This window comes from Pundamilia nyererei, unplaced genomic scaffold (assembly GCF_000239375.1).
Source record: "Pundamilia nyererei isolate P.nyererei 1_Seehausen unplaced genomic scaffold, PunNye1.0 scaffold00092, whole genome shotgun sequence".
Lineage (NCBI taxonomy): Eukaryota > Metazoa > Chordata > Actinopteri > Cichliformes > Cichlidae > Pundamilia > Pundamilia nyererei.
In genome coordinates, this window is record NW_005187493.1 from 572,051 (window position 1) to 584,733 (window position 12,683).

The 12,683-nt window shown below is 42.9% G+C and overlaps 1 protein-coding gene across 3 annotated transcripts in view; it reads left to right on the forward strand.

Annotated features, from left to right (window-relative positions):
* Nucleotides 1–12,683, forward strand: part of srgap2 (SLIT-ROBO Rho GTPase activating protein 2) — a 56,218-nt gene that overhangs the window by 35,363 nt on the left and 8,172 nt on the right. For all 3 annotated transcript variants that reach the window (XM_005739455.2, XM_005739453.1, XM_005739454.1), the window contains exons 3-16: nt 641–803; nt 5,713–5,775; nt 6,898–7,113; nt 7,420–7,548; nt 8,861–9,082; nt 9,172–9,273; nt 9,387–9,581; nt 9,710–9,794; nt 10,369–10,396; nt 10,696–10,726; nt 11,397–11,457; nt 11,668–11,745; nt 11,852–11,986; nt 12,072–12,177. In XM_005739455.2, the coding sequence (XP_005739512.1) occupies nt 641–803; nt 5,713–5,775; nt 6,898–7,113; nt 7,420–7,548; nt 8,861–9,082; nt 9,172–9,273; nt 9,387–9,581; nt 9,710–9,794; nt 10,369–10,396; nt 10,696–10,726; nt 11,397–11,457; nt 11,668–11,745; nt 11,852–11,986; nt 12,072–12,177 (1,614 nt within the window). The remainder of the gene's footprint in view (nt 1–640; nt 804–5,712; nt 5,776–6,897; nt 7,114–7,419; nt 7,549–8,860; nt 9,083–9,171; nt 9,274–9,386; nt 9,582–9,709; nt 9,795–10,368; nt 10,397–10,695; nt 10,727–11,396; nt 11,458–11,667; nt 11,746–11,851; nt 11,987–12,071; nt 12,178–12,683) is intronic.

A 12,683-nucleotide genomic window follows, 5' to 3' on the forward strand; every position in this document is an offset into this window, starting at 1 on the left:
TTCTTTCATCCACTTACACTCACTCATAATCCATTTTACCCACTAGATCATCCATAACTCATACTATAGTACACACGCACACACACACACACACACACACACACACACACACACACACACACTTTTATAGTGTGCACACCCCATAAAAGCTGTTGTATTGTCATGTAAGCAGGGCATTAACAGCTTTGCATTTGTGTAATGGCTTTGAAACAAAGAGCGCAACACCACTGAACCATTATATCGTTAGTGAAATGATTACAGTCTTCAGATTGCCCTCTTTTTTTCCATCTTTTTCTGCTCTTGCTTATTTCCCTCGACAGCAGCTGTGCTTGCAGGGGAGCCTTACCTCTTCCTGCTGGGTTTTGTACCCTGGCTGAATCCTGCGTTGGGGCTGGCTTACCAACCCTTTGTGTATGTATGTGTGTAAGAGAGTCTGTCTACAAACTCTCTGTCTATCCCTGTTATCCCAGTGCCCTGTCTCATGTTTGTAAAAGCTGTATTATGGGTGTACCGTTTGCTTGATTTTGCATATAACATAAAGTAGACCTGTGTGTACAAGTTTGCAGTGAACGTTAGATGAAGGAATTTAGATTACAGCTTCCCTTGAATAAAGACATGTCATTTCTCTCTGTGCATACAGGAAGGAGCAGAGCATTTTATCTCCGGTGAATTGCTGGAACCTGTTGCTGCAACAGGTGAAGAGGGAGAGCCGCGACCACGCCACTCTGTCTGACCTCTACCTCAACAACATCATTCCCCGCTTTGCACAGATCAGTGAGGACTCAGGGCGCCTCTTCAAGAAGGTAAGCACCCACTCAAACACGCAGAAACATCAGAGCCTCGCTCTGATTGTTTTTCCTCACTGTAATTTTGTTTAATTGTCCATCGCGGTTAGCTTGATTTATGTGGCGAACCTAATGGCGTAAGGATCGCAGTTATTTCAGAGCCGTTCTCATGTGTGAATCCATGCTGCTGCTAGCTAGATGCTCCTTCCCCATTCTTTCACTTCACGTAAAGAAGTGAAAGAATTCAGCACGATGTGCTACATCCATGTCATATTTTGCTTTGCCATGTCCAACCCCCCCCAGCATCTGTTTTCTGTCTTGGCTGATTTATTGACTGACAGCGAGGCAGCAGAACCTCAGGCCAGGAGAGTTTATACTGTCTGTTTCATACCGAAACCTCCTCCTTGTCTGCCCTGATCTTTGCCTTTATAGTCTGAGAGATGAAAGAGTAAAAATGTGGAGGAAGAACAAAAAAAAAAGAATAAAACAAAAGAACTGGAACAGAGCGAGTGGGCTTTACATGACAACAAATGGCAAGGAAGTATTCTCCCCTGGGAGTTTGCTGCTCATCTCCAGGATATGAGACCAAATAAACAAGCCCTTAGTGACAAAAATGCAAATAAAATTTCTAATCTGTTTAATACAACCACTTACTTTTCTCCAGCGCTTCCTTTTTGCTCTGTGTGAGCTTCAGATTGTGAACATTTCTGCAGGGCATTCTGGCATTTTTTAGCAGCCGTATTGGAGCTTTGAGCGATGGACACAAAGGGCTGAATTTAAATTTACAGTAAGTGTTAGTTTGGATATTAAGAGTTGACTCTAAGGTAAAGGTCACGTTGAAGAAGGCTAGGGATGGGCGCAGGGAAAAAATTTAATCAGAGGAAAGCCGCTCCAAGTATAGAAAGATAAGTGTCTGCTCCGACAGCAAAGTGAGGCCATCTGTGAGTGGAATGTCACGGCAGAGGCTGCTGATTCCCAACCCGATAGGCTGTCTTTGAACTACATTTACAATCAGATCCCAAGTGGCAGGAGCGCACACAAACCTCTACTTTCATTTCTCTGCCTGTCCGACATGCAGCACTCATTCCTGCCCTCTAGCCTCTTGGACATTGATTTAAATTTTTCACGTTTTTTTTTAATACTGGGTGCATGTGCATGTGGGTTGTTTCCATCATGTCTAGGCCATAAGCAGGCTGCACAGAGAATGCTCTGATGGCTAATTAAGTGGATAATTGGTTCATTTATAACATTTCCAGTCAGTGGCATGAATACCAGTAGTGCCAGGGGCTGTTATACACAAACACAACTCATGGAGATGCAAAGCACAACCCGTATTAGAGAAGCTAACACATTCATCTCAGGCTCTTGAAATAGAGTGGGAGTGTGTGAGATTTTAGTCACTGGCCAACAGGAAGCAGTAATGAATCAAGCTGCACTATTAACACGTACACAATCTCCACCTAAGCCACAAACATCAGGACTAATGAAGCCGTTGCTAGTTTCTGCTTTGTAGTACCTGTAGAGTGTAAAGTAGGCGACCACAGGCAAAACAGGAAGTTCAAAGGTCGACATCCACGGTAGGAGAGCTCAGCCATGACTATTGCTTTTTGATTGGCTGTGGTCTGGGCTTTGTCACCTAATGTGTGCCTCTTTAGAGGGCAGGAAAACTACAGTTATCCTGTTACCTCTTTTGTCTGCCGTGCTATCCTAAATCTCCTTCCGTACCACTTTATCCCCTCTGTTCCTGACCTTTTTGTCCCTTGTAATGATGTCAAATAGGTTCGACATTATGATATCTGATCCCCTACACGCCTCGCCTTGTCTTTTTCATATACCACCTTCAAACCTCCCACCCTTAACCTTTTTTGTTTTCGCTGACCTGTAAGCCTCCGAGCCTTCTCTGCTCCTTTTTGCGCCCTCATCCAGGAGAAGACAGATGTTCAACATGCTCTGCTTTTGCTTTCAGTCTGCATTCCTCTTCTTTTTTTGTTACTTTCACTGTCCTATTTCTCTCCTTTCATTCCCCCCCTCCCTATCTACTGCTGTCTCTCACCATTGAAGCCAGATTGTGTACACAGATTTGCATTATGTGTAAATCTGTGTGCACACATATCGTAACCACTGCAAACACTTCCAATAGTAAAAGGGATATTGTTCAGTTAATGTGTCAGATATTGGTTTCCTTATTCCTATGAGTTCCAGTGGCAATCAATCTGACCTTTTACTCCCACGGCTAGATTATCACAGAGGTACATGCCACGTTTTACAGAAGGCACACATGCTCTGATGCATATCTGCAAGAGGCTGCAATGCAATTGAAGTATATCGAAAGAGGAAGCTCATGTGTGAGTTTGTGTTGAGTGTGTTCTGAACCCTGTCAGTGTAATTTCATGTCATTCAATCACCAGTCCGAGCTACAGTGACTATGTCACAATGGAATGCAACGGCCTTTTTGGTCCCTTTCGGTTTCTTTTTTTTTCTGCAGAAACAATTATGAATTTAGAAAAAGTAGAAAATCACAAAAGAAAGAGAAAACAACAACATGATTTCCATATTTTCAGCTGCCATTGCAACCATCCATCCATCAATCATCCTTTTCTTATTTAAATCAGGTCCACGAGGGCGCACTGGAGCCTACTCCAAACTGATTAAAAGGCTGGGATACCCACTTGGACAGGTCGCACCTCTGTCACAGAGAGACCAAACAATTACTCTTGCTCACAATTACAGCTCCTTCATTGTCAGTTTAGAATTACTGCTTAACCTTACATGCATGTCTCTGGATTGTGGGAGGGAGCCTTAGTACCCGGAGACAATCCGCACAGGAAGAACATCTAAACTCCCCACAGAAAGGCCCCAGCCGGCCAGTGCTAGCAATGCTAACAGCTACACCGCCATGCTGCCCACATTTGCTACCAAATGTTTAATATGTTGCATAAAAGATGGGAAATTGTGGGACGGTCTTGAAATATCAAATATTGATAATGTATCACACTCCAGTGTCTTCTTGTCACTCTAAAATAGGTCTGCGTGTCTGCTGGGAAAAACTGTTTGATGCAATCTTTTCTGCTTCCGAATTCTGATAAAACTAAAATGATCAAGAGCAAGAACTGACAGAAAGATTTTTGTTGGCAGTTATTGTACTCTTTCTTCGGATCAGCTTATCAAAGATATCACAAAGACTTAAAAATGTCTTTTCTGGTGTTGGCTGTCTCAGACAATAATTCATGCCTTTGTTTCATCCGAATTGATTATTCTAACTTTTTGTTTTTAAGGTACATAAAGTCTTCTAAGCATAATTCTAAGTAAAACTCTTTGATTTGATCCCATCTCAACAATTTGGAACTTGACTTGAATTAATTCTAACCTAAACAGATCTGAAGGTGGTTTTGATGATGTACAAAATTCAAAATGGAACAGTCTGACTATGCTCATTACTCTTAATACAGTGAGAAGCATGAGCCCTTTCCTATTCATATTGCGATTTGAAAAGAAATCAGCAAATTCCAGGGCAGTTTCCTGTCATGGCACCACAGACATCTGCCTCCATGACTCTGTTTAGGCCTTAAAATCTAACCCAGGGACGTCAAATACATTTTACGTCTTGAGCCACATACAGCCCACTTTGATCTTAAAAGGGTCGGACGAGTGATTTTCCTCTTTCTGTCAGTATAAAGATGTTTGACTACACATTACATCCCAGAGATATCTTAATACAAGAAAAGGAAGTGCAATTTCAGCAGCATGTTTAAGATTTTCTACATGATAAATGTGCAAAATTACAGAAAAGGTTTTGGTAGCTGCCCAGATTGTCCTGTGAATATAGAGTTTTTGTTAATTCACACTGGAAATGTTCTTCTTTTTTTTAATCAAAATTTGATAAAGACACACATGCTCTGAATTTGACAAACAGGAACATTTCTATCATTTAATTCTCTGAATGGCCTTTGGGAAGGTCTTTCTCAATAGGAAATACAGTTAAAAACCCCAAAATGTATGCCCTCCTTTTCCAGCCTTCCAGTGGCCTGCATTGTAGTCTTTGTCGGGCTGATTTTGGCCCGCGGGCCCTATGTTTGGCACCCCTGATCTAAACCTGATAATAATATTTTCTCTTTATTGTTCAATCGGTTGCTCTTCTTTTACCTGTCACCAGTTATCATTTTGGTATCTTCCTACCTTGTATGTTCACACTGTACATTTTCCATATGGATCCATTCTGAACACACAAAGCATGCGTTGCCGGTCAGACAGAGGTATCCTTTGTCTGTTACTCTTCCTGTTTTTTGGGACAGGCGCTGTCCTGAGGCAAATCTGTGATACTGAGTGATTTTAAAATTTTATGTTTCGGTTTGTGATAATATTAAACCCAAGTCTGGACCCTGGTGCCCTTTTAGCAGATTAGCAAAGTCCTAACATAGAAATGTTGAGAAGGGCTCTGAATGGATCTGTGTGTTTATTCATGTGTGTGCACTAATGTGTGTGGAGTCTACTCATCTGTGGGCTGCTGTGAAGTCATCAGTCAGTAGTGGCTCCTGGCAGTTATGTCTGGAGAATGGTAGCGCCTGTATGACTCTCTGTCCTCCCTCTCTTGTTTCTTTTTCTGTCTTTTGCCACTTCGTCATCCCACCCTGTCCTTAGCTCTTTTGTCCTCTCGCCATCTCGGCCATCATGTAGAGATCAGTAACTGTAGCTCCACATCCATCGGGACCATTACCGCCTCACTCATTTGTCTGGATTAGACACTTGTCCACTGCTGTTTGGCCAGATAATCTACTCTTGATTTATTGATCGACCACATGGCTGAGTGGGTATAGTGGGACCCCATCAGTGGACAGCCCTTAGAAGCTGCAAGTTATAACACTGTGTCAATGGTTGGGACTGTTTCACCACATGTGCTCTCTGTTTGTCTCTCTCTCTGTCTCATCAGAGCAAAGAGGTTGGCTTACAGCTGCAAGAAGACCTGTTGAAAGTTCTTAATGAGCTTTACTCGGTAAGGAAAACCCTTTTTATTACAGTCACAAGCAAGATTATAATTTTGTCTCACGATCGCCTGCATTTCATACAGAACAATGAGAAAGAGCCCTGCCCTTGTTGTGCTATGGGTAGGTGTTAGCAGACACTAAAACTGCTTTCTTTTACCTTTTTTTCACAGTGTATTTAGACAAATATGAGCTCATAAGAAAGTAAACAGTTTAACTACAGTTACCTCAGTCATTTCCTAACCTTCTGTGGAGTACGACCAGCAGGTGTGAATTTGAGCAGCATTTCTTGCCGTCATCAGCTTTATGGTGCCTTCAGGGCCCCTAAAGTTTTTAGTTAGCAGTATCGTCACATTCATATTTAATATTTTGCTCGATCTACTCCTTTGGTTCACCACCAAAATGCCTGCAAAACTAATGACATCAAATTCAACTGTACCCTGTTTTTAAAGCTGATTAGCGGATGTGCCAAAGCTAAATGGTGATCGTGTTAAACATGCCAAACCTCACTGTCTTCTTCCACCATCACGGGCATCTAAGAGTCTGGCTCCACATTTTCATGCTACTGCCGAAAGCACTAAAGCAGTCTGAGTGTGTTTCACTGTCTGCGTGTGTGGGTTTTCTACTACAGCTTAAAGCTTCAGCTAAGGCTCAGCCAGGCCCATAAAAGCAACGTTTGCACTGTAATTATAGTCTATAGTAAGAGATAGGAATAGATCTGGTTTGAGTGACGCTCACATGCTTGCTCATAGACAAACCAGTGTGTCTGTCTGCAGTGTTGCTGGAGGGTTTGAGCAGAACAGCATAATGATGGCTCTAGTGGTGGTCGCTTGAATAAAGCTGACGCTGCACACGCTCTCGTTTCACGTGTTTAACTCTTCACGGTAAACTCAAACCACACCCCTCTGCCGTCCAGCACGGTGCTGTGACGCCTTCTCTTCAATATTTTGAAGCCAGCCATTGCTCGAGGTTTATCCAGAAAAGAGAGCCAATTGGTGTTTTGAGCTGTGTGTGCACTGAGCTTTGGTGCTTCGCTTGCTCACTGGCAAAAGGCCCGCTTTTGATACGGAGCCAGAAGTGAGCGAAGAGACACACATCTGTGTTTGTCTACAAATCTCGACCCTTGTTTCCAGGTGATGAAGACATACCACATGTACAACACTGACAGCATCAATGCTGAGTCCAAGCTCAAGGAGGCAGAGAAGCAGGAGGAGAAGCAGATGGGGCGCTCTGGTCGACAGGATGACCGCCAAACGCCGCGTTCCCCAGACACCCTGGCCAGCATAAAGATGGACGAGAAACCCGTCCGGCGTTCCAGCGTCAAAAAAATCGAGAAGATGAAGGAGAAGGTGAGCAAGCCTGCGTGGGATTAAGGGGGGAGGGCAAATCGAGGGGAGCGAGCAGATAGATGACGGCTGTTTCTGGGCTCCCCACCTGTTGTCAGACAGATCTATGTTTGTGTCTCATGAATGATTTATAAGTGTGCGCTTGGCTTATTGCTAACCCTGTTTATTATTACTGGAGCCTGTCACACCAGCACGGTTCCTCTCTTCTTATTACCGGCAATCAATACTGAGACGTTACACTGAAACACATATTAACCCTCTCTCTTCCTTCTCTCATTCTGTCCCTATTCTTCTTTCCTCTCTTATCAGAGGCAAGCTAAGTACACAGAGAACAGACTGAAGGCCATCAAAGCCAGAAATGAGTACCTGCTCGCCCTCGAGGCCACCAACAGCTGCGTCTTCAAATATTACATCCATGACCTCTCTGACATCATTGATGTGAGTATAAGCGCACCGCATTGTTGTTGTGTCTGCATTTGAGCCAGCGGTGGCTCCTCGGTCAGTCTCTTCACATTAGCCTCAGTACTGTCTCTCTTCTTAAGTCCTTATGCTTCCCAAGTGCATAACACAGGGTTTATTGTGCCTCTCTATTGACAGCCAGAGGCAAAAAGAAAAAAATCTAGATTGCACGGAAGCTGTTAATTCTCTGCTTGATTATAACGCGTCACGGCCTGTTGAAATAACGAAGCAGTCATCAGCACGTTTCATTTCTGAAGAAACTGACACGTGTCTGGACAAGCAACATTTAACTAGGTAGGAGGTGGCATGTAGCAATACATCAGTTCTATTTATTTGTTTGTTTGTTTTTTACAGTTTTTTTTGTTTCGTTTTAGTTTAAAAACTGTGTATAATTTTGCTTGGAACCAGCAAGCAGGTACCAGCTGGAGACAGTGTTCCTATCATGCCTGTGAAGCAAATTAAGGAAGCAGTAATCATGCAATTATTCATGTGTATGCATAAACAGTTTCTGCAAGGGTGACCTGAAAGGGCAGCGAAACAGGCTCATGACCTGAGTGTCACAGAAAGCTCCAGCGGCCCCAATGGCACTGGACAGCTTCCTGTTGCTGGAAAAGAGGATACTTATCTCAGCATGTATTCAGCCTTTTTTCTGTATTTATTCATCCTGTAAGTAAACTACTACACCTTTAGGTATTAGACTATATCCAGTTTTATGTTTTAAAAATGACACATCTTTATGGTACTTCATGATAAATAACCATGAAATCACTTAATAGTAGCAGGTACAGAGAGAGGGACATATGCTATCGTAAAACAGCAGAACCAATATTATTATCAGCACTTATATTCCTCCTCTCCAATATCACAATGTTCATTCATTCATCAGACTTCGAGGGTCAGGTTTAAAAAAGTTCTTTGTAACAGCTTTTTAAAAATATAATTTGAATGAATACCATTAAGGAGAAGTTAGGGTAGACTACGGTTATTGTAGTAAGACGATATTGATCGTACAGCACTTTCCACTTGTATTTGATAAATGATGCTGACATAAAAATACAGGTCAGCAGTGTGTGGGAGAAGTCTAGTGACACTGTCATATACCATGTTAATTCAGTGTTTCTGGTCTGTTTCTGGCTTTCTCTCTAAACATTTCCCATGTGCCTCTGAATAAATGAACAAATTGCAGAACAAAGGGGCAAAACTATAAAAATTACAAAGTTAAAGAGAGTGGGGTTGTTGTTTTTTTTAACCAATAATGTTTATTCATACCATATGTCTGCATGTGTGATAGTGCTGTGACCTGGGCTACCATGCCAGCCTCCACCGAGCGCTGAGGACCTACTTGTCTGCTGAACAGAATGTGGAAACATCCAAACAAACCGGGCTTGGTGCTCTAGAGGGAGCCACAGAGAGTCTCGAAGCCAACGGGGACAAACAGAAACTGATGGAGACCTACAACAATGTCTTCTGCCCACCAGCTCGCTTTGACTTTCAGTCCCACATGGGAGACACGGTAGAGTCCCGTTGCTCGTTTGTGTGTTAGAGTAAGTGCATAAATGTGATTGTTCTAATATGTTTCGTTTTTATTTTTTTCATTTATAGATGGGAGTGATGTGTGCACAGTCGCCACTTGAAAGCGAGCTGATCCAGAGGTGTCAGCAGCTGCAATCCCGCCTCTCCACGCTTAAGATTGAGAATGATGAGGTCGGGCATGTTTCTTTTCTTCTTCTCGTTTTATTTATACATTTAGCCTCCCACACTTTCCACCTGCGCTGCGTGTTAATCCCAGCCTGTTTTATATCATTGCTGCCATTCAGGTGAAGAAAACCATGGAGGCTACTCTGTCCACCATTCAAGACATGGTGACTGTGGAGGACTATGATGTCTCCGAGTGCTTCCAGCACAGCAACAGCATGGAGTCAGTCAAATCCACTTGTGAATCCTATCTCAGCAAACCCAGCCTGGCCAAGCGACGGGCCAATCAGCAGGAGACGGAGCAGTTTTACTTCACAGTCAGTTCCAATTAATGCTATCATTTATCTAGCAATGACTCTGGTCATTAATGTTCATTTGTGTTGGCTGGAAAGGATAATCTGCACAAACTGTAACTTCATCATGTGTGTCTTTGTATGTGTTGTAGAAGCTGAAGGAGTTTCTGGAAGGCAGGAACCTGATCACCAAGCTGGAGGCCAAGCATGACCTCATCAAGAAGACCCTAGGAGAGGGTGAGTATGACTGCCAGAATGTCCTTCATATCTTTTAGAAGTTGATCTTTTTTCCTTCCCATCTGGGTGAGTGTTTACGTGCTGGGAGTCCTCCAGTGGGACTGAGCAGGATTCATGAACAGTCTGGTGCCCAGAGGCTAAACAGGGAACAAATCTGAGAGATGAGTGGTGCAGTGGGGCGCATCAGTGAGCAACGCAGGGAAGCAGAATCACTTTAATATATCTAATATCCACACGTTCAGTGTGTGTGACAGAGGGCAAGGGTAGGTCAAAGTGACAGTGACCATATGTGGATGCAGCTGTTTGCTTAACTTAGTTTGTGTGTGGGGAAGGTGTAGCAGTGGGCTGAAAGTGCCATCCAGTTCACAGCGTTGTGGGAGAACCCCTCCTGAGTTGTGTGTGTGTGTAAAGCTAAAAGTGGGAAGTGTGTTTCTCTTTTTTTCTGTTCCATCAGACAAATTTCCTCATGCGTCCTGTTTCTGCTATAACTGCCTATCTCTCTCTTCTCTGTCATAACTCCCTTTACCCCACTCCACCCCCATCCCCTTTTCCTTCCTGCTTCTCCCTATTTTAGGTCAGAAGACTGACTGTTGCCTTGCCAGGTAGGTGTGGCGTAGGAAGGAAATATGCTAATATACACATATAGGGACCCACACATGCGCGCACACACACACATATATTCACACACATATTTACCAAAGCAGTGTTAAAGCCTGATTTCTTGGCAGGCAGGGTTATTATTTTCCTTGTCAGTGTTTATAGATATCCTCAACACATGTCCATGTGTGTCTGTGTATACAAATAGAGTATTACCAGAGTTGGGAGTATAAATAGACTTTCTCTGGAGACATAATGACAGAGTGCCGTTCTTTTTTTTCCCTTTTCCCTCTCTGCTGCGTAGCGGACGGAGAAACTCAACAGTACGGAAGCAGGTAATTATTTTTTGAGCATTGTGTGTGTGTGTGTGTGTGTGTGTGTGTGTGTGTGGGTAGCTTCTCAGTCAGAGCCACTGCAGCTTTGTTTTTAACTCAGGCCACGTGATTTCTCACAACATCCTCCTCCCATAGGGTGAATTTGTACCTATTATTTGTATCGTATTACTCATTTTAATGTAACCCGATACAGCAATGCACAAACGTACATGTCTGCTTCTACAGTTGCATCTGTAGTAGCTGATCAGCAAGCAACCTTTTCATGAGAGAATCTGGTGTTTGTAGCTCCCCCTTGTGGTTGTGTTTGTTTTAAGCGCTGGCTTAAAATGTAATCCCAGTAATTGTTAATTTTAAATTATATCTAAAAAAAAAACAAAACATAACTGTGATGAAATATCTTTATATTCTGGGCATGTACTGTCTAATATGGATTCCTTGGACTCACTGCCAGAGATTTTTTTGGAATCCCCAAACAAACAAAGGGAAAAGGAAAAGGTGCTGTCTCCTAGCAACAGCTGGGAACCCAGTGCCCACTGTCCTTCCCCCATGTCTGATACCCGTTCCTTCTAAATGTGTGCACCCATGCATGTGCATTTGCAGACATGTCAGAAGAAAGAAATGTGCCGTTTTCTTCCTCTGACAGGAGTAACTCTTTTCCCTCTTATTGCAGGAGTCGGGCGAAACCATTCCCCTGATGGTTGAGAGCTGCATCCGCTTCATCAGTCGCCATGGTGAGGAAATTCTGCAGTGAAGTGATAGGTTTAGGATCAGCTTTTTTCTCTCTGCTGATTGGTTAAACTACTACAAATGCGATTGGTTCTGGATCTCTTTGAACTGGAAAAAATGTATCAGAATTCTTCCCTCTAATTTCAGATTTGTGAATCTCTGAAATTGAACAAGGGAATTGATATTGACTTGTGTGTGGTTGTGTATGTGTGTAGGTCTGCAGCATGAGGGAATCTTCAGAGTGTCAGGCTCACAAGTGGAAGTCAATGACATCAAGAATGCTTTTGAGAGAGGTAACACTGTCCTGCAGGAAAAACAAGCATTTCCCCTCTGTTGTGTTTATCTAGCGCGTTATTATCCGTTGTGTCCCACGGTCCCTCCTCTTCTCATCCGGTGTAGGTGAGGACCCGCTCGCAGGGGACCAAAATGACCATGACATGGACTCAATTGCTGGTGTGCTCAAGCTTTACTTTAGAGGCCTGGATCACGCCCTCTTCCCTAAAGAAGTCTTCCATGACCTCATATCCTGTGTCTGTAAGTGTTACTTCCTTTTGCCTGTTTGTGTGTTTATGAATTTGAGAGTGTGAGTAATCTCATGGGGGTTCATTTTCATTTTCAGCAATGGAGAGCCTCACAGAGCGGGCAGTTCATATTAAGAAGGTTCTGCAGTCCCTACCAAGTAAAACCCTCATCATCATGAGATACCTTTTTGCCTTCCTCAACCAGTGAGTACCAGAGCGCTCAGAGGCCAGATGTTTGGGATTAAGCTATAGATGTATCACTAACTACAATTTTGAACATAGATGGTGTGTATTAATGTGGTAGCACAGTCTAGTGTAACGCTTTGTTGGGAAACATACTGGGCCACACCTTTTAATCTTTGAATTCAGGTGTTTTCACTTCCTGTGTCGCACATAACCTGCTCCTGCTCTTTGACACAGTAGGAACAGTGGATTCACTAATCTTAAAACAAACGGCACAAAAGTAGGCATGCAAACCTATCACAGAGCTACTGCTAATAATTAAATGTCATCAAACTGTTGATTTGGACAACAGAGTTCAAAATGTATGTATAAAAATGTAAGTAATTCACTGAATCTTCATTCATGAAGAAATATACTTTCAGTATCAATCAATGTAGAAAGAGTCCACAGAGCAGAAGTCTAAAGGAAGTATGGTTAAAAACAATATCTACTACATAAAATCTAAAACTTGCTTAACCACGTGTAAA